Source organism: Clytia hemisphaerica, unplaced genomic scaffold (genome assembly GCF_902728285.1).
Source record: "Clytia hemisphaerica strain Z4C2 unplaced genomic scaffold, Clytia hemisphaerica genome assembly, whole genome shotgun sequence".
In the NCBI taxonomy this organism is placed as follows: domain Eukaryota; kingdom Metazoa; phylum Cnidaria; class Hydrozoa; order Leptothecata; family Clytiidae; genus Clytia; species Clytia hemisphaerica.
In genome coordinates this window covers 2,091,161-2,112,909 of record NW_027103836.1, presented here as the reverse complement: position 1 = coordinate 2,112,909, position 21,749 = coordinate 2,091,161, and the positions used below count along the sequence as shown (strand labels likewise).

Genomic DNA, 21,749 nt, shown 5'->3' with positions numbered 1-21,749 from the left:
TGTCAAATCACAAAATTATCACTCAAAGACGAATTTGTCTCTTGTGACTTTTCTAAAACATAACTTTTTGAAAAAAAAATGAACAAATTTTTCCTTCACTCTCCATCGGCACACTTTACAATAGAATTTCATTTTATATTTTACAAAAGGAGCGCATAAACTGTAAGACGGAGAGTTTGTTTTCTAATCTTACAATAAGAGCCAATCAGAAATAGAAAAAAGACAAATAAAAAATTCTAAATAATGTTTTGATATTATGTTCTGTGTGTGGTGTGATTTCATATTTTTGATATGAAACGAATTAAGTCCACGACGAATAATTATGCAAATTATGTGAGTTTACGTTATCCCTCGCCGCGAAATTTGAATTGTCGTTGTTGTCAGTTGATAAGCTACCGAGTTTACTGTCCCTAAGCTAGTTATTCAGTCACAACTTAACCATCAGATTTATCCAAGTGACTGAATCAAACTAGCTTAGATTTCTAGGCTAGATAAGAACATTATTTGATCATGAAATTTGGTACATCAATGCTTAAACCTATAAAAAACAAATTTATCAAAAAGATCTTTTGAAAATTGAATTCAATTTTTATGACGTCATCAATTGTATCAACAATTGGCAAAAATCACCCAAAAAACTCAAAAAAATGATGTTTCTTAAAATTGCTATTGAAACAGATAGAGAAATACATTCTCCCTTATTTTGCTTTTATTTGAAAGCTGTTGCAATGTAAATCAAGAATTTTGGTGACGTTCTATTATAGCGCGCCAAAACCGAAGAAAATGTTATAAACTTTCAAAACCGCGTAAAATCAGAACATTTCAACTTTTTCAAGTCGGTGATACTTTTTTTTGTCATATTTATATTTATTTTTTGCTGCTAATTCTCGTGTACTAGGTTCCAAATAGACGGCCCCCCCCCCCGCTTGTTAATTTTTCGAAAATTTTTCAACCTCCCCCCCGGACCTTATTAGGACCCTCCGTTTATTAATCTCTAAGATATTTTCAGCTGTCAAAGAGAAGGCCCCTTATTGTGCTCTAAATAGCGTGATTTTAGCCTATTTTTACCTTATTTTTGGGTTTCAGAAGTACAATTTCCAACCCCCTCGGCAATTAGGTCCCCCCCTGTTTATTAAAATCTAGAAAATTTTCGAACCCCCCCCCCCTCCGTTTATTTGGAACCTAAGAGTAAGATGAAGTAAAATCAATACAAATGAAATGGACAATTAAAGTATACCTGGTAACATGTTATAGTATCTTGGAGTAAGCACAGAAAAAAGAGCAAAATAGCCTGCGCTGCAGTTGTGGGATGGTAGTGGTCACCGACAAACCTGTCATTGGAACTAAATACTTGACCAATGAAAAAATATTTTTAACCAAAATATTTCCCATAAAATTTGATGAAAAGTCATAAAATTTCAGCTTCATAGCCTCACTAGTTAAAAAATGCCGCTCAATTTTCTAACAGGGGGGGGGGGCACTTTGTGCCCCCCCTCTCAGTAGGTAGGGTTAAGTTACAATTCAATTTAAAAAAAAAATTAGATAGTGTTTCCTGTGAAAATTCTCAACTTTTTGGGAAAAATCATCCTGAAATATTTCTATATACGGTATTCTTAGGTTCCAAATAAACGAGGGGGGGGTGAAAACTTTACGAGATTTTAGAGAGGGACCTAATTGCCAGGGATTGGAAATTGTACTTCTGAAAACCCAAAAATAACGTAAATATAGGCTAAAATTAGTTTAAGTGAGTTTAGTTAAGGGAGGTTCTAATAAGGGGGGGGTTGGAAAATTCTCAAAAAATTAACAAGCGGGGGCCCGTTTATTTGGAACCTAAGAGTAATAACTCGATTTTTGGGCCTCTCGACCGAAATGACTTTATACCCCTATCAATTCATGATATGCAACATTGCAATGTGTTCTAACATTACATCACGGGCACAACAGCTGATTGTTTGTAAGTGACTTATGGCTGACTTTACGTCACTTTACAACCAATCAGCTGTTTGATCTATGGTGTGATGTCTAAGATAATTTTTATGCATATCGATAGCTTGCTTTGAAGAAGCTTTGAAAACGAAGATGAAAAATGTTATTTTTTTACTTGATTTAAAAATTCTGTTACCTGAAACTTTAAAACCTCGAATATCTTTTTCGGAAAAAAACTTATATAGGCCCGTGCAATAGGAGGTCCAGTTTGACCATTTTTATCAATTAATCAATTAAACTATTTTTGCCCCCCCCCCTACTTTAGGCATAAAAACTTTTGCGAGTAGAAACTTTTGCGATTTTCGCGAATTTTGGCGAAAAATTCTTGACAAAATAGAAAATCTGTAAAACTTCAAACTTTGAATAAAATGTAACTTTTATGGCACCTTTTAGCATGCTAAAAGACCAATAAGTCAAAGGACAAATGTTTCAAGCCAATCCAAGAAGTATTTGTCCCTCTAAGCCATTTTTTCATGTGAAAATTCTCAATTTTACGTCTTGATTCGCGAAAGTTTATGCTCGCGACAAAATAAATTTTCCGTTAAACTCGCGAAAGTAAATGTCGTGAATTTCGTGATTTTTCGTCCTCGCGAAAGTTTGTACGACTAAATATTTTGGAGAGTGCTTTAACTTTTAATCCAAAAAAGAAGATAAATTTGAATACAATTTTGAAATTAGCGATATTCAAAGTTTTAAGAAGTATAAAACTAAATTCTTTTAATCAACTATAGAAATGATATTTAATTCTTCATCTTCATTTTCTAAAATGTTTTGAATTATTTTTAATTTATAAACTTTATTTTTTTAAATGAGTGCAAGTAAAAGCTTCTATAAGGGAAAAATCTTTTGTCGCGTGATAGAAGTTTGAAAAAGATTTAGTCGGATTTAGCAATTTTCCCACAAAATCTTTTCAGTTAGATAAGGCGAGACCAATTTGATTAGTTGTTTTACGGGCCCGACCGACCCTGAAATTCCAAAAATCGAAATAAAAATAAAATTGATTTTGGTAGTAAATTTTTTTTTCATTGCTTTACAGACTGCTAAATTTTCGAAATTTCGGTAGTTCTTCCAAGGTTTTGAGAATTTTTCATTTTATCCATGAATTTGAACTTTTTGTGTCTTTTTAAGAGATTTTATATTTTTTCGCCGACCGACCGACCCTCTTTTTTAGGTAGCTTGGCCCGTAAAACAACGTATTAAATTGGCGTCGCCTGAGGTATGAAATATTTTCTATCTACTCTGTAAGTGCTCAAAAATTAAAATATTGTGATATATTTATATGTGTATGATAGGAAACAAGAAATCAATTTATCATAATCTGAAATTCGACAATACTCATCTTCGCTTTCGTTTCTCTAATTTAGTACCAGACGAAGATCCGTCATGGTGATATCGACCATGCTGATAATATAAATGATCACCCTTCCCTTGTAGCACTTGAAAAACAGCAACTTTTCGATCATCGATCATATGGACAGAACCACGGTTGATGGCTGGAAGCCCCAATACTGAACCAATATTCATCCCAATCGATGAAATACACACATCTTCTCGGGGGTCTTCAGGCTTCTCCCCTTCAGCATATTTATTTGTAGCCAAATGAAACGCATACGGGTAACCATCCCATTAAAAGACAAAACACTTTTTCTTGTAAGGTACAGAGCGATAGGCGTGCTGGTACTTTGATCACACGATTTATGTCCTCTCGTATGTTGAGGAGCTGTATTTTGAGTGTGTACACATGATTGTGTCCTGGTGCTTTTACATTTTCTAGATTTGACATAAAAGACTCGACAACGGGATCTGTCGTGTTATTTCTTTCACGAGAAAGCCTTGCCATTTTACTAGCAAAAAATTTCCCTTGTTCTCCTTTAAAAAATACTTTAACGGACTCACGATTCCCGTCCAAGCCATCGTCACTGTTATTATCGTCATCTGTGGTGAGGATATGTGGTGAAATAAAATGTTTCAACCAAAGAGGATAGTCCTCTTCTTCTTCCTCTTCTTCTGAATCATCACTTTCGTCTCCTGATTCGTCAGTGAGATAATCTTCACGTCCTGTTATCTCCTTGTACCATTTTCGGTAATTTAAAATGAGTTTGCCATACCAACCTCGGCTACTAATGTCTCGTATATCTAAAACTTTCTTCCGAAATTTGATGTTTTCTTCCTTTATACTCTGAGTAACCAGATAGTGTTCCATGATTTGTTTCGATGTACTCTCCTGGGTTTTTTGTATCTTTTATCGACCGCCGGAGGCGGTTTCTTTCATAGTGGTACGCTAATCTCGTTTTGCCTTGGCTCATTACTTTGTCTGCCATTTACTTTCGGGTTTTTTAACTAGATTACCCAGGTGTTTCTCTTTTTTTTCTCTGAATGTCTTTTATTCGGAATTGAATAATCGAGACATGAAAAATGACTATATTGTAATTTGTTTTCAATGAATAATCTAAAATGTACTGGAGATGACACGTAGGCGTTAATAATGTGCGTGCGCTCTTTCGCGAGCGTGATGCGTGATGGAAGGCGGTCGTTTCAGTGTGGTTTAGATCCACACTGTGACCTAGTTTTTTAATCTGTGGTATGTAAAACAGACATAAAATAGAAAATGAAAGTAGGTTAGTAAAACGAAAGGTAGTATCAACGCATAACTTTCTAAGCTATACTTTAGAAGTCTATTTTACAAAATTGCAGTAGCAAACCAAAAAATAAGCTTGAAGTTGCAATTTTTGTCTACCTTGAAGAGTCAGGTTTCGTATTTGAACATTGACATGTCTAGACCTGTTTTCAACCAGAATGACACAAAAATAAGTACGTGGTATTTTATAAGCAAGTGATTGCTCTTTTGGTTAGGTCGTGTATGCTCGAGTTCTCAAAGCATCCAGGCATAGCTTATGCTTATTCTATGCTTATGACTCAACCCGATCCAAGTTTTTAGATAAATTTCAGAAATTTTGTAAAAATTTGTTCAGATTTTGGGAGCAGTGGAATTCAGCTAGCCGTGGAATGTTTTTTTTACTTGACCTCTACCAAACCTTTTTAAACAGATAAAGGGCCGATAAAGAATAACAACTTGAAAAATATTTAAGCCTGACATACGATACGATAAGGCTGATATACGATAAGGCTGACATACATGTTTTATTATAAGCAAGTCTATGCCCCTTGGTCAGGCTCGTGTATGCTTAAAATTTCTTAAAGCATCCAAGCATAGCTTATGCTAATTATATGCTTATGAATCATGCTTGTGATTCGAGAGCAGTGATATATAGCTAGCCGTGGAATGTTTTTTTTACTTGACCTCTACCAAACCTTTTTAAACAGATAAAAAATAACAACTTAAAAATATTTTAGGCTGACATATATGCTTATGTTATGCTTAGGAATTCTGCAAATCTGAGCCTTCATATGCTTATAAAAAAAAACATGTAGCGCACGGGAAAACCAGTTTGAAGGGTGCGACAGAGTGTGATTATTTACGTGGGTCCCGTGCCCTCGTGGGTCCCGTGGGTCCCGTGCCCTCGTGGGTTCGTGCCCCCGTGGGTCCAAAAAAAAACCCGTGGGTCCAAAAAAAAAACCGTGGGTCCCAAATAAAAAACCCGTGGGTCCGGAAAAAAAACCCGTGGGTCCAAAAAAAAACCCGTGGGTCCAAAAAAAATCCCGTGGGTCCAAAAAAGAAATCCCGTGGAAAATCCCCGTCCAAAAAAAAAACCCGAACAAAAAATCCAACTTCGTGGATTTCATTGGTTGGTTTGTTCCGGAAAAATAAATGTCTCGAAACAATCTATTGTTTGCTTGTGTGTTTTAAACTGCGGGTCGGTTTTAGATATTGTCTTTCAATCAATTTTTGAAGCTTTCATCAAAAATTTCATGTATGTCTCTTTATTAGATTTGAGTTCTCTCTCGAGCATATCTTTGAGACTCATATAAGAGATGTCTTTTTGGGGGCTGACATGTAGACAGAGCTCCCACGCGTATATTAAACAACAGTGAGAAATCGCCCTGCAACAAACTTTCTCATTTGTCAATTGCTAGAATCCGGAAACTTTCTCTTTCTGGCGGTATTGAAAGAGTTGATATTTGACTGTTTTGTCCTACCTTGAACTCGAGAAAAAGACTTTCGAACACTCAGTCTCCCGCAGACAATATCTAAAACCGACCCGCAGTTTAAAACACACAAGCAAACAATAGAATGTTTCGAGACATTTATTTTTCCGGAACCAAACCAACCAATGAAATCCACGAAGTTGGATTTTTTTTCGGGGTTTTTTTTTTGGACCCACGGGATTTCTTTTTTGGACCCACGGGATTTTTTTTGGACCCACGGGGTTTTTTTTTTGGACCCACGGGTTTTTTTTTTTGGACCCAGGGTTTTTTTTTTCGGACCACGGGTTTTTTTTTGGACCCAGGGTTTTTTTTTCGGACCCACGGGTTTTTTTTTTGGACCCACGGGTTTTTTTTTTGGACCCACGGGGGCACGAACCCACGAGGGCACGGGACCCACGGGACCCACGAGGGCACGGGACCCACGTAAATAATCACACTCGGTGCGACATCTCAAATAAACTTTCAAATCCGGAAGAAGGATTAAGTGGATGGATGGTATTTGAAAATATTCAGCTTCATTTTCATACAATAATTTAAATAATTTATGAACAAAATAAATTATAGTCAGCATAGAAAAATTAAATTTAAAAATCACCGTTAGGAAATTAAAATTTTTCTAGAGCTAATTTTAGCAGTTTTCCGGCCAGGGATAATCAGACGGTTTGTAATATTTGGTATGTGGGATCCTTCTAATGTCAAGATATTTAAGTTACAAGTTTTTGGCCTTTAGGACCTTTAGGATGAAAACAATAGAATTTCAACGCAAGAACCGTGTAAGAGTCAATTTTTAAAAATTTTAAATTTTAATATCTCGACTTTGGAAAATTGTTACACAAAAATATTTTGAGGTTTTATTAAGGACCGCAGAAGGTTTCTGTAATCTAAATATCTAAAACTATTTGATTATCCCTTAAGCGCAAAACACATTAAAAACATATTAAACATCGAAAAATGATAAATATTCCTCGTACTTAGTAAGAATCTTAAGGTTTCGTTTAAACATCATGATATTTCCTAGTATGAAACATATGGGGCGTTGGGGATTTCTTTGAAATATATAACGGAGTGGAGAATTTTGGCACAATTTTCGAAATTCGAACAACATTTATGTTTTCCAATTTCTTCATTTTTATTTTACGATTTTTGAAATATAGAAAAAAAAATCAAAATTTGTTTCAAATTTCTCTAAATTTGTCACATCTCATTTTCATAAGGCTTTATTGTTGACCTACTTTTATAATACCTCATATCACAGTACCATATCATTTACATTAGGTTATTTCTTTTGATAATTGCTTTGTTTCTAACTGTTTTGTTTATAATATCTCTAATATCCATATTATTTTAAATATCACCTATAAGCCATATTTGACCATTTCTCATCCATAGTTGTGGTATCCCTTTTTCCGTGGTTTGTCTCCAGTAACGGTTTCACCCTCGGGTGTGGCGCAGAATGCGATTTCTTCTCTTCACCAGAAGATGAGGGCGGTGGGCGTCGCCGATTATGGCGTTGGTGGACTGATGAGCCTGTAAAAATTATTTGAGGGAAGAAAAATACTTTAGACGTGTAAACTTTCGCGAGCATAAACTTTCGCGAATTGTCCTGTTAATTGTAATAATTAATTGTCCAAGACATTTACTTTCGTGAAAAAGACAAAAATTCGCGTTTGGTGCAAGCTTAGTAGGCAATAAGACTTGAACGATTCTTTTTCCCTTATTGTAATTTGGTCTAATGTCGACATCCTTCATCTAATTCCGACGCCCTTCTTTAGAAAATGGAAATAATAGGAAGAGGTCGGAATCACTGAAAAAAATCTTTTCCTCTCTCGCTAAGCAAAGAAATAAGGCTTCAATCACTGACGCTAAAACTAGTGACTCAGAAAAACTAAAGAACAGATGTCGGTATTAGACAAGAGATGTCGACATTAGATCAAGGGAGGCGTTTTACTAATAAGTAAGGAAACTAATAAGTTACAGTTGGTCAGGATAACTTAATACTTTTGTAAAGTTATGAGGCGTAATGAGCTACATCTGGTAGATTGTTTAGTTACCATTTCATTACCTGAAGAAGGCTTATCTTTCGCTGGTGGTTTTGGGTTGTGGATTTCTGATTGCTGAAAAAAAGATAAAGTCAAATCGATGAAGGACCCAGGGCAACTCGATTTCCAAACGACGGCATGTGACGCCAAAAATTTGGCTTTCAAAATCGGACCCTTACAATGATGTAGCTCTTAAGCGGTGAAAATGCACCCTTAAAGTGTATTTTACAGAGCGTTTTTCACTCTTACAGTGTAATTTGATTGCATATCTTATTTTGCTGAAGCAACTCAAAACTATAAAAATATATCAGATTTTACTGTCAGACTTGCGATTCAGCAGTCCCCAAATATACCCTTACAATGTATCCAGCTAAAAGAAAATCCTTGTAGTGCATTCTATCAAAAGTGCACCCTTACATTTCCAGGGTCTCAAAAAACCTACACGCTCTTTTTTTATAAGAATACACTTTATAAGAATATCCATGATGAAAATGGGCAAAAAATTAAGAATATGCTTAAGAATATCACCATCATGGAATTTTGCTACTCAAGCTAAGAATGCCATTTTTAGAGCATTTTCAATTATAAATTGCCATTTACCCCCAATTAAAAGAAGCATCAATGGGCTTTTCCAGAATTCCTGGTATTTTTGACAGATTTTTGTACATCCCTATGGGATTCCACCACATCAAACTTTGGAACAAAACCTTTGGAACAAAATTGGATCTCCTCAACAGGGGGTGTATGGTTTTTTTTCTGGAAAAGCCCAATTATTTTGAATTTGAGACCGAGATTTATAAACAATAAAAAATTGCATACAATGAGAGCGACGTGACGACCAGACAGTGCAGTGACATCCAGTGCTGGTAAAATACAATCTGTCTTCCTTGCTGTTGTTGTTGTTGTTGAAGAAGATGACCTTAATGAGGAAGAGGAAATATGAATATACTCTCCTGTATCACAGACCCGCTGGGACTCCAGCCCCACTGGAAAATCTGGAAAGAATTTCGTCCCCGGTGGGAAAATACCCTGGGAAATTTATTTGATTTCTCCCCGTTCGAAGCTCAATGATTAAAAATGGCATTCCCACTGAATTTTTTTAACCTTAGAACAATAGAACCTCTATCCCCAAAGGAAGTTCAAGTGAAAGTTAATAGTTTGCATGGAGAGGACAAATGGCTAGAAACTTTACCATTGAAAATAATGAATTTTGGTTCCATATATTATAAAGAGGTGACTTTGTACCTCTAAAAGCTATCTGCAACTGTGGAATACGATGAAAAAGAAATCAACAAGATGTAGTCAAAAATAAAACCTTTGAGTCATAGCGTCAGTATTTTGTTGCGTTTCATTGGCTGTTTGAAAGTCACGTGTCAACGATGCGTTATCTAGGTGGTCTTGATGGACTATTGGTTGATTGCAAATCCAACTAAATATAATTTAAAAAAAATGGGATCTCGTTTAAAAATTTGAGAAGCCTGTAAGCTTTTGCAAAAGTGATCAATCTAGATTTCCATCCAGTTCCCTCTTCAGAAAGGCTTGTGAACCGAAGGCTCCTCTTTCGATTAGCTGTCTAGGGCGGCACTCTGTCTTCCTGGATTTCTCCATATACCCTCGGTCCTAACCGTCGTTTTGTATGAGATTCCCATTTCCGCACTAAGATTTTTTGTCATCTTTCTGCTATTTTCCCCGGGATAACCGGCAGGAGATTGGAAAGAGTGGCAAAGGAATTTTATACAAAACGACGGTATCTTATGTGCTGAGCATCAAGCAGAGAGGTATCAAGTACCCTTTATGTACGAAGTACGAAGTTTTTGGTATGAACCGGCCGGGGAACCCACGACCTTACGCACCGTAGCCGAATGCTCCTTTGCACTAGGATCACTAAGTCCCCTCTTACACGTCGCTAATATTTTAAAGATATGATTGGTTGTTTCTATACGCAGAAACAATGTATTGTCCTAGGACTCATAAGTGCATTCTGAGTAAGTGATTATAGACTAAAGATCGCATAATTAGTTATATAAGAATCTTACAGTGAATGTTTTATTTAAGGGAAATATAAGTGGGAGCGTCAGGCGTAAAGGCTCAAACTAACAATCAAGATACTTTATTCGGATTTTTTTTCGCGGCTCAGCGTTTTCAAATATTTCGCCTGAAATTGAATTTCGAAAATCTGCAAAAAGTCGGTGAAAATGGCCCTGAAATCCGAAAACACCAATATCTTTGTCAAATACACAGACTGTTTCTAAAGTCCAATCTTAAAAATTTTGCGTGGATTTAATTTCACGAGTCAACAGTCTCATGTAATTTCGCGAGTTTTATTTTAACGAAAAAGTCATAAATTTGCCAAAATGCGAAAACTTAAAGTATAGTGCAAAAGTTACCTGTAAACAAAGTCTTTAGCATCGCTGTCCAATTGTCTTGGTGTTGCATTACCTGAAATGCATACACTTTACATCATACACCATACACTTGTAAAGACAAGCTTTATAAGAACATAAGGCTTTGATAGCCAAATTATTAAGACTCAATAACACCCAATTTTTCATAAAAATAGCCAAAAATACTCATATGGTGAATATATAAAAACATGTTAAGAAAATCTTTAGGCTGAAAACTCAAAAAGGTTAAGAACATCCGGATGTTCTTGAAAAAAACGTGTATGGTAAACTTCCAATAGATATAGGTGCGTGCTTTAGTTTCACATAATTTTTCGAAAATAAAATTGCTTTTTTCTGAGATTATTGACAAATCAGAGAAAAGTTTTGTCGGGTGAAGGGTGACAGGTAATGAAAAGTCAGTCCCTAATAGATTTGGCCAATGTTGTCCAAAATTTTTCTACCCAAGGTATTATCCGGGGGGGGGGGGGGGGGGGGGGTACTTAGGCAAAGTTTGGTGCTGGGTATGTGCGGACATCGAGGGTCGATTTTTCACCTTCCAAAGTCTCTCTAAGGGTCTGAAAATTCACGATTTTTAGGAAATTTCTTTGATTTCGAGAGAAAAAGTTGTAAAAGTCTCTCTAAGGGTAAGACATTTTTTCAAAAATCGAAGAAAATTTTTCACAACAGTATTTATAAGGGTCGACTTTCGGGGGTCCCGTCCGCACATACCCCTCATCCGGCACCCCTAGTACGCTCCCTCCCGGTGGTAATATCAAGAATAGAGAGGGATTATAATCTTACTCTCAAAGTAGGATTTTCTATACGGCTGTTTAGGGCGTGGTGAAATGACGGTGTGGTTCAGCGTACGGTCCATCTTCTTGAACAGTTCATATCGTTTACGTGGATCTGAAAAATGGGCGTCATATTGTACAATAATATAAGGGAACAGTCTTTTGGTCTTGGTTTTATCACCAATTAAAGACATATCCCACTTCATAGCCCAGGGTCCACTTAAAGCTTTTTTATAGACTGGATGGCGCGATTAAGTGGCCCGGTAGTACATGGTAATATGCTTTTGCTTCGCCAGATTTTCGTTGTTTTTTCTAGGTAAAAAAAGAATAAAGCATTTTTTTTTATTTGGAAATAAGGGATTCAAAATCTGTTATTGATGTTTGTTTCTCATTCTTAATTATGTTTTTCAACTTCATGTAGCTTTTTTGTTATTTGGATTTTAAACATTTTTTTTCACAATGGCAACCTCGTCAAATGCTCCTAGTCTACTTCACTGGACTCAGCGTCATCAAAGATTATTAGAAGGCAAAGTTTAGTTAGAAGTAGACTCTAGTCTACCCACTTTACTGATGTTTTTCGCATATTTTCGAAATGTAGGAAATAGAAGAAATTTTGCCACTTCATAGCCTAGCCTCTTACCATATTGACATCGATTTAAAGATAGATTTGTTATTTAGTAAGTGCCTCACTAAAATTTTCCTGTTTCTTTTAGCAAAGAGAAACTAGTATCGCGAATCATCGTCACTTTCTATCAGCAGTAGCGCCCACTTTTTCTTATTATTATATTAAAAATAATATTTTGTTTTTCTTTTGGACTAGACTTGAGCTTACTGTTGGATGAAATTTGATTACACTTACTGTACATAACCCTATTCGTACTACGGGGGGGGGGCTGTTTCTGTTCGAGGGTGAAACTAATGTTAATAGCTCCTGAAATAATAGAGCTTTTGGCTTGAAATTTTCTGTTAAATTCCCAACTTTTATTTTGCTTCAAAATAAAAAAAACATTGACACTTAAAAATTTTCACACCTTGAGTATAATGACATTTCTGACATATTTCCAATAAACATTTATTTTTTATGTCAAATATATCGTTTAAATTGTAATTTATTGAATATTTAGGAAAAAAATAAGCATTTTTGACTTCTTCTAAAGCCTTTGTTAGAATACAACAGCTATTTATAAGAACAAAGGAAATTTTCGGTTTTTGCTCACTTTGAGCATGACGAGTGACGTCATCAAAAATGTTTTTTGTCAAAAGTTACCTTTATGCCAAATCTCATCTAAAAAGACCCACCAAATCAAAAGTTAACGGGTGGTACAGAAAAACAGCCCCCCTAGTTTTGAACCGCCCCTAAAAGCCTAGTATGAATGGGGTTAAGTAAATTATAGAAAAAGCTATCAAGACTCTTTCCAAAAAAATATTTCAAAATACAATATTCATAAAAAACTTAATACATAAAAAAAACACATTAGATCAAAGTGAAACCATACCGAGTCGTTTCTTTTTGTTATTGGAGCCCATTTTACGAGCACGTTTCTTCATTAGCTCTGTTGTCATATCGTTCTGAAAACCCCTGCAAATTAGACAGTAGAATATTCTGCAATGTTGGGAAATTTCCGTTTCCTGAACTGTTAACATTTTGGTTATAACACGGATTTCACCTTAACAAGTTTTCGTCAAACTGGTAGTTTTTAATTAGAGAAAAACTAAACGCTCTATCTGAAAATGAAAATCAAAAGTCTGTTTACATTTTGGTAATTTTAAATGGAAATAGCGCTAACATGAAATTCACGATTCTTATGCTTGAGATGGACAAGATAAGAGTTTTGATTTTCATTGTTTGAGGCTTTTTTATAAAAAAAGATTTCTTCTTTAAAATGGCAGTAAATTTTTTTGGGTCGGCAGGTTTCGAGGTAGGGTCGGTCGGGTGACGGCAAATCAACATTTTAAAGTCTAGCCTCTCTAGTTTCTCCGAAACTTTGTCTATTATTCATGTTTCATTTTTTTCCAAGGAGGGAAATGCAGGACTTTTTTTAAGGGTCTGAAGAAAATTTTTTTGAATTTTTTTTTCATTTTTCAAGGGAACATCGTTGCATGCGTAATTAAAATGAGTATACTAGTTCACATACCATTCACTAGCCAGCTCCTCGTCAACTTTTCTTGAATATTTAGAACGTGTAGAATCCAAAGCAGAAGACAATCGCCCATCAATCACGTGACCATCGGATTGTCCAATTGCTGAAATCTCATTGGTTACCGAGGTGGTTGTTCGTTTCCAGGCTTCTTTAAACTGGAATCACGAGAAAAAAATGCCGATTATTTTTCTCAGAAGATTATGTCGATAAAACGATTAGTGAGTTTTTCTTCCAATGACAGTAATTTATCTTCCTGTAATCAGTACCGAGTTTATGTATGTGTGTTTTTCTGCGACGGAGACGGTAAGGTTTTAATTTTTCTAGATCCTGACCAACCGAGGACGACGGCAAATCAGCACTTTTACCGTCCTTGATTTTGCAGGGCAGAACTGCGGGCTATTCCAAATCGCTTCAGTCCTCAAAAGCGCAAATACATAAACACGCTAGTGGTTAAAGCTGGCCAAAGCAAGGTCTTTCGTCTGAGACGGGGAAAAAGATTTTGCACAGAACATATTCTTGAAACTTTGGTTAATTATGAAAAATGTTGGGACGGAGAAGCCTTTTCATATACTTCACTGAGGCGGAGATCCATCTGAGACTGAAGACCACTGAAGAACCTTTAAACGCTGTGTAATATCGATAGACGTTTTCATAAATTACTTCGCGAGCAAAGTTTACCTCGTTTTCAAAATATTGCTTTGGTAATTGATTCCCATAGGAGTTCATAAGAAGTTGCAGACTCAAGGGATTTAATGCACCTTGGTAATTGTTTTAAAACGAGGCAGTCGTTGCACCCAAAATAATTTAGGAAAAGCCCATTACGTCTCAGTTTAAAGGGACATAACAGTAGTAAATTGTAAACATTGCACGAACCACGTGTCATTAAAGAGAACAATTAAAATCACGTGTCCAAAACAAACTTGTAAAACAATTGAAACAATCAAAATCAGCCATATTTGTTTTGACTTTTTATTTCGACATGTGACGTTTGTTTTGATTTTGTATCCCGCTGCATACGGTTTGTTTACAAATTTTGTCAGTACTGTTATGTCCCTTTAAGATTATTAAAAAAAAACATACTTCAGACTGATCTGCTGCAGGTTTCGAAGAACCGAGTCTTCCGTTTAAGCCAGGTAAAGGAACGTTTCTTAAAGACAAATATTACAGTATCTTACATACACTATGTTGTCTATCTCATTGTATATGTTTTCCATTTCTTTCTATTTGATAATGTAGGTTTTAAAAGGGTAGACTAAGCTAAGGTGGATTCGGTTATGGGTTTTTTAGAATATAGCTGTATTAATGTCTTCAACTGTTCGATTGTTCGACTGTTGAACGACTTGAGACCGCAATCGGGGGCCACAAAGTTTCTCCTTTTGATAACTATCTTTCCGAAGGTAGGAGGGCACTCTTCAACTCTAGATTTCTAGATTTCTCCACTTAGCCTCCGATCAAGATCACTCTCATCAAGTGCCAGGCATCAAACAGTTATCAAGTATTTGGGAAGATCCAGCTTAGAGTTGAAACTACAAAAGCACCAACAGCCGAATGACCAACCTGCTAGACCACAGTCAAACAAGTAATTTTTGTTTAAGAAAGTATACTTGTTTAAGTTCAGTGGTGTTGATGGTGTTTGCCAGTCTTCTAATAAATCGTCATTTTCGTTCATCTCGAAGTCTTCTAAATTGATTTCTTCTTCATAATCAAATTCACTAGTAACATCATCCATCCCATCATGCATTACGCTTGATGACGTCATATATTTCTTGAACGATAGGTAAGCTATACGGACGCGGTATCCACGATAAACAGCCTGGGAATGAGAGTCGTGCAAAAAAGATTTTAAAATTATAGAGGTTATGAAAATTGACTGAAAAGTCTATGGTGTTTTATTAGTAGTCTTCAGAATGTTATTGCCTATTTGAAAAGAAATCCATATCAATCTTAGGGGCAATTTTCACTACTATGTGTAGTAAGTCTGCGACCGCAGTCGGAGGCGACCCGAAGGCTCCTCTTTCGATATCTATCTAACCGAAGGTAGGGGAGGACGCCACTCTTTCTCCCTGGATTGTTCCACTTACCCTTGATTCTTCCCTCGATTGCCGAGCATCAAGTAGAGAGGCATCAAGTACCATTTTGAGAATCTTTGGTATGACCCGGCTGGCGTGGGTACACTATGTGTACTCACTATGTGTACTCAGCGACATGAAAACCAAAGTCCAGTCAGTCTCTTGTCAGGCCTTGTAATTACTTTAAAGACAATATCAAACTGATTTTTACCTGAATCTGTATAGCTTTGTTGGAATCATTTTCCGTGTAAGCTCTAAGGAATGAAAAAATAAAAAATTTTTTAGATACGACAACAAAAACATAGGAAAAAGAGGTCTAAGAAAGGTTAATTCTGGCCAATATTTTGAAGTATAAGTGTTAATGTTTTACTATAATTTGGGTCTGTTCATACGGATCTGAGATGTATCTACTATGCCGTACCATACCAGAATAAAAGTTTTGACCCTTATAATTGCGGAACAGATGGTTTATCTAGAAATTTAGATTACAGTCGACCTTCTCTAATCCGAAAGTGCATAATAAAACGGAGTTGCAGCGGGGCTCGTACTCTTAGGTTCCAAATTAACGGAAGGGGGGGGGGTTCGAAAAAAGGGGATGGAAAATTGTCGAAAAATTAACAAGCGGGGAGGGGGCGTTTATTTGGAACCTAAGAGTAAATGACACGTAAAAAAGGCTCACCTAAATGAATGATGGTTAATGTCTTTGATTTTGGAAGGTGTAGGTTCTCCTTGAACTGTTTTCCATTCCAGCTGAGTCAGTTTTTTATGAATCTGGTAAAATCTTTCACATTTTTCGTCTAACTTGTCTAATAAGGGAATCTGAAATTGAATCAAGGTTTATGGCTCATTCACTTATGTATTTGCTGCTGCTAAACGCGGACAAAGGTTTAAATAATATCTTTCTTTTACACTGCATCAAAATAAGACTTTTTTGAGATAACCTAACAAAAGTGTAGCTTATATTCCGAGCATGTTGTTTACTGTCATCAACGAGAATATAGAATTTTTCGAAACAAACTCCAGTTATTTAAATAAAGTTGTTAAATACTTTTGATTTGAATGTCTGATTTTCATCATTTCTCTTCTCTAGTTGATTGCAAATGCTTAACAAAGTCATCGCTTGTTCAAAACAAAGCTTTTGGAAACTTTCAGAAGCGCCAGTCTGAAAAATTACGAAAAATATGAAGTCTAACAATGAGAATAATTCTTAAAGATCAGAAGAGGAGTTATTGCATTAAGAAACTAGGGAGCGTTTAACCGGGAGGTTTGACCCCCCTTTTGCTCGAATAGAAAAAAAACCTGACCGATCGAACGTCGAGACCGTGAAAAACCTCATCCTAAAAGACCTATTCATGATATGCACCATTGCAATGTCTTCCACTGACCCAACAGCTAATTGGTTGAAATTGACGTATTGACTGACTTTACGTCACTTACAACCAATCAGCTGTTGGGTCCGTGATGTAATGTCAGAAGACATTGCAATGGTGTATATCATGAATACTAAAACTATACTAATCCGCTTAGTAAAATATCGATTTTATCTTCTCATGATCTTTTGACGATATGGTTTCGATGGGTTAGAAGATTGTACGTCTAGTCTGGTAGCTGCTATGGTAGGAGAAATCGTCTTCCACTTCGCTGATCCTAACATATTTTTTTTTTGTCTTTGACATGGGTTTGTCTCTAGTGAAAAAAGATAAAAAAGTGCTTTGTCTGAGAGTGCTCGTTCAAAAATGTTTACCTGTAGTCTTTCCAGTGTTTCTTCGATATCCATAGACAAGTTATCAACAATATTCAAACATTTCCTACAAACATAATTAATTCCAAATAATAGATTTGAGAACAAAAACATGTCTTAAATCCCTGGAAAGATTTCATGTTATAACAGAGTTTAAGTGAAAATAACCGTCGTAGCCGAACTAATGAAAAGTCAATCAAGGAAGTTTGCAGCTTTAAAACACCAATCCGTTTAAGTTTACTATCTAGAAAATAATGTTTTCGTAGAACCCAGTAAGGTACAGAATAAAAAACTTGAGTCCATAGTCCATCCGTGCTACTAAAAAATGCACACAAACCGCTATAAATCACCTAACCATGTCTACAAGAAAGGTACATTTCAACGTCAAAATAATTAAAAAAGAAAACCTATATGGCTTACGTTAAATGCTCCTTGTTGATCTCCAACACTGGATTATCCACCAGACATATTTGTTGCAAGAAAGGGACATTCTCCCTCGTGCTGATGTTGTTCAAATTGCTAATCAAGTTCCCTTTGACGTTCAATTGAAGCAAATGTGGAAGGTTGAAAAGAGGTGAGACGTCTTCAAGTCTAGAAAAGAAAATCGTTTCAGAAAACATTTTTAATAAAAATATATGATTTCTCGTAAAAAATGCACGTTTTGAAACCATTACCGAGGTGATTAAGTCTTCAAGTCTTTTATGAATAGAGTAAACTTCTTATGAACTCCTTCGGGCGTTGCTCTTGACGTAATTTGTAAAAAAGGGCTATTGGTAAAAAGCTTTGTTTTATAAGAATATCCATGATGAAATTGGCCAAAAAAATAAGAATAAGCTATAAGAATACCAATATCATGGAATTTGGCAATAGACGATATCGGCTTTCCGAATTCTCCCCGAATGATTACCCATGATGCATTGCGCAAAAAATTCACGAAACGTCAATATCGTCCGTGAATTTTTTTGCGCAATGCATCATGAGTAATCATTCGGGGAGAATTCGGAAAGCCGATATTGTCTATTGAAACCAAAAATGCCATTTTTAGAGAAATTTTCTACCTGTAAATTACCAATTACCCCTGGAATGGCAAAGCCATTAAAAACGTGTAAAAAAACCAGTATATTCATTTGATATCAACAAGAAAAATTTCATTGACCGAAGAAAACCATGAGATCTCCTTGATTATCACCTTTCTGAGTTCTCTCAGGTCTTCAAAATTCCTTGCTTTGATAATAACATTCACACTTGATATAAGTGACTGTTGGCAGTCATGATTACACATTCAATCCAACTATTATTTCAACAAAATTTCAAAAGTTTACTACGAAATAAATTTTGCTTGATTAAGAATTTCAAACCTGTTGTTAGAAGCGGATATGATAATAAGTAACGGTAACCAACAATCAGCCATTCCATCCAAATGTTGTATAGTGTTACTATCCAAAGATAATGATGTCAGCAACGCATTATCTTCAAACTGTGGTACCTGTCAAAGGTTTGAAAAAAAATAATACATTGGGCTTTTCCAGAAAAAAAATTGAATATGGGGGGGGGGTGGAGGATATAAAGTTTTATTGGAAATTTACTCCCCGGACATAGTGAATTATGACCCCTGGTGTGGACAATACCCCTCAAAAGAGCAAATTTGCCCCCAAAACAAGGCAAATTTTGAAGATTTTTCACTAACCCCAGACAAAATATCCAATATATCCTCCATCCCCCATGCACAAATATTTTCTGGAAGAGCCCACTCCTTTTCAGCCCTTTTTAGCACCAGATTCTCTTTTACGCCAATAAGGGCCAGCTTAAAAAGGGCCGATAAGGTACTCTAAAAGAAAAAAATATTTAAAGGCCTTGCTATTGCCTTTGAATGATATAATGTACGCACACAGAGTTGTTTTAATCATGAGACCCCCCCCCCCCCCCCCCCCCTCATGATGTACTTCCTTCTCATTTCTCTTAAACCCACTCGATTGTATGACATATTCTTTAAAAAGAAGTTTTCATTAACATTGCGAACGCGACCATTAGAATAATACGTAGGAGAGGTGCTAATTTAGGTTCCATAAAAATCTTCCCTAAAACACCTAGGAAACGAAAAAAAAAAAATCCATCGTTGCCTAAAAACAGGGTCTTTCTACGTCGCAATGCACAATGTTAAAATCTAACAAACTTCGCAAAAACTTCCATTATAACCAACAAAAAACTATCAAACTAAACGGATTACTTTTTTCATCAGTCATCTCATACCCATAGATTTATAAAGCCCGAAGGGCTAGATGTCATGCTTTAAGCCATTGCAGGCAAAAATAAAGTGAATATCGGAAAAAGAATTTGTTGCTATTGTTTTCGAAAACCCGCGAAGCTTCTGGATGGTCAAGCGCTGAAATTCTATTGTAATGTCACGTGACTTAGGTAAGATTTCCTACCTAACCTCGGTACACTATTCAGCAAAAGTACGACATCTAGCTCTTCGGGCTTTAAATCTATGCTCATACCTCAATCAAGTTGTTTTCCGTTACATCCAGTTTTACCAATCGCCTACAAAGAGATATCTCTGGTAAAGATGTGACGTCATTATGACGTAATGATAACCATGACAGTTTTGAAAGGTGTCCAAGACCCTATGAATGTATAAAAGTAAAATTGTTATAGACAGCCAACCAGCCAAAAGAAGGAATGCTTTACCTATCAGCCTTTAGCGCTGACACAAGTGTAGGATCGCTTTTGTGGAAAAAGTAAGTTGCCCTAACATATGGAGGTAATAAATTAACATCAACTTATTTAAGCTAGAAATAGTTTGCACTCCACCACAGGAAACCCATGGAAATATCTCTAGAATATATAGTTTTTTGCCACGGTGGAAGAACTTTTTTGGAAGAAATTTCCAGGGTGTTTCAGACTGATTTAGTTCGTCCACCCTCACTAAAAAGGTAGGGTTTTCCATTTTATGAAAATTTTGCCATCTTCCAGGGGTATTCACACATATTAAATAATCTTTTTGATGTGAAAAGGTTTCTCCACCCGGATTTTTAATGGAACAGCCCATTCCGCTCCAAAATTCTAAAAACCGCAAGTAGATTTTTAAGTTCTTTAACTTAGGGCTAGAAATTAGAGTTTCAACTTTTACACATTAGAATTAAGATTTAGTAGCGTAGGATCTTTAGGATCCAAAAGCATGTGTGTGAATGGTCCCACTAGGCTAAGAATATAGCCTGGAAGAAAGTATACCCCACCCAAATCGAAATATTCAATTAGATAAAGTAGCAAGCCTGAAAATGTTATTCTCGCCCAAATTCTTAATTTAGCAAAATGCTAAAATACCCAGAAATGCCAACAAACTCTGACCATGATTGTAGCTCGGTTTTTTTTGGAGGCAGCTTAAAAATGCCGTGTGCCGAGAAAAAATTTCATTACCGCAGTCACCTAAAAAGCCGGACGGCTTTAAGAATTGATATACGGGGTTTATATAAAGAATTCTGCATTTATTAAAAATAGACAACAAGAACGACAAATCTCAAAAAGAACGACAAATGTCGCCATCCACAACCCCGACCGAAAGTGACTCATACCGCCCCAATGCAGGATTCTTTAGAGGAACAGACTGATAGGTGTATAATACACAGGCTGCAAAATTAAAGTCTGAAGACAAATCACGCTTTTACTCGAAATTTTAATGTGTTTGTTACATGACATTTATTTCTGATTGATTCGAATTTATTGACACTAATAAAGTTATCAGCTGTAAGTTGTAAAGCAAGTAACATGGGAATAAAATCACGTGAACTTTTTCGAGAAATCACATATTTTGATGGCATTGATATCATTTTGCAACCCGTGCATTTGCCTATATAAGGAAAGGCACAAGTGAGGGTATAGTAGCACAAATAAGGGAGGTAAGAAGAACAATAAATTCTTAGTGAAGTTAGATAAACGAGATAAAACAGCAGAAAATGAAATCCTGACGAATCCCCCATAAAACAGATTAAGTAATTTCGGCCTCTTTTATACGGATGAGCTGAGTTTTACAACGTCGGCCATGATTTTTTATGTGTATTTCACAGAACACAATCACAGAATAAGTTGAGATATTTAATCTCAATATTTTATCTGAAAAAAATTCACCAACCCAAGGTCCCGAATTGAAACATATCAAATTTCTATCAGAAAATTTTTTTTACACTTACCTAAAGTCCCGCCGAGGTCCCGAAGTCCCAAATTAAAATGTATCAAATTTCTGTAAAAAAAAAATTACACCCACCTAAAGTTCCGAGGTCCCGAAGTCCCGATATATCAAATTTATGAATAAAAAATTACACCAAACAAAAGTCCCGCATTATAACATATAAAAATTATATCAGAAAAAATATTTTACACCAACCTAAGGTCCCGAAGTCCCGAATGGAAATTTACCAAGTTCAGTCTGAAAAAAAGTTGTCCCGAAGTCCTGATGGAAATATATGGAAACTCAAGTAGAAAGAAGGCCGGAGG

The 21,749-nt window shown here is 35.9% G+C and overlaps 1 protein-coding gene across 1 annotated transcript in view; it reads right to left on the bottom strand.

Annotated features, from left to right (window-relative positions):
- Positions 1–7,273: 7,273 nt before the first annotated feature.
- The window catches only part of LOC136807228 (leucine-rich repeat and IQ domain-containing protein 1-like), a 69,875-nt gene continuing 55,399 nt past the window's right edge, over positions 7,274–21,749 (bottom strand). Inside the window, exons 17-33 of the mRNA XM_067063823.1 lie at positions 19,757–19,882; positions 18,617–18,744; positions 17,679–17,849; positions 17,262–17,325; positions 16,566–16,679; positions 16,197–16,336; positions 15,729–15,771; positions 15,053–15,261; positions 14,529–14,595; positions 13,443–13,603; positions 12,804–12,886; positions 11,318–11,422; positions 10,520–10,571; positions 9,448–9,561; positions 8,952–9,051; positions 8,156–8,207; positions 7,274–7,620 (exon numbers count right to left, since the gene is read on the bottom strand). Of these exons, the coding sequence (XP_066919924.1) occupies positions 7,445–7,620; positions 8,156–8,207; positions 8,952–9,051; positions 9,448–9,561; positions 10,520–10,571; positions 11,318–11,422; positions 12,804–12,886; positions 13,443–13,603; positions 14,529–14,595; positions 15,053–15,261; positions 15,729–15,771; positions 16,197–16,336; positions 16,566–16,679; positions 17,262–17,325; positions 17,679–17,849; positions 18,617–18,744; positions 19,757–19,882 (1,905 nt within the window). The 3' untranslated portion in view covers positions 7,274–7,444. The remainder of the gene's footprint in view (positions 7,621–8,155; positions 8,208–8,951; positions 9,052–9,447; positions 9,562–10,519; positions 10,572–11,317; positions 11,423–12,803; positions 12,887–13,442; positions 13,604–14,528; positions 14,596–15,052; positions 15,262–15,728; positions 15,772–16,196; positions 16,337–16,565; positions 16,680–17,261; positions 17,326–17,678; positions 17,850–18,616; positions 18,745–19,756; positions 19,883–21,749) is intronic.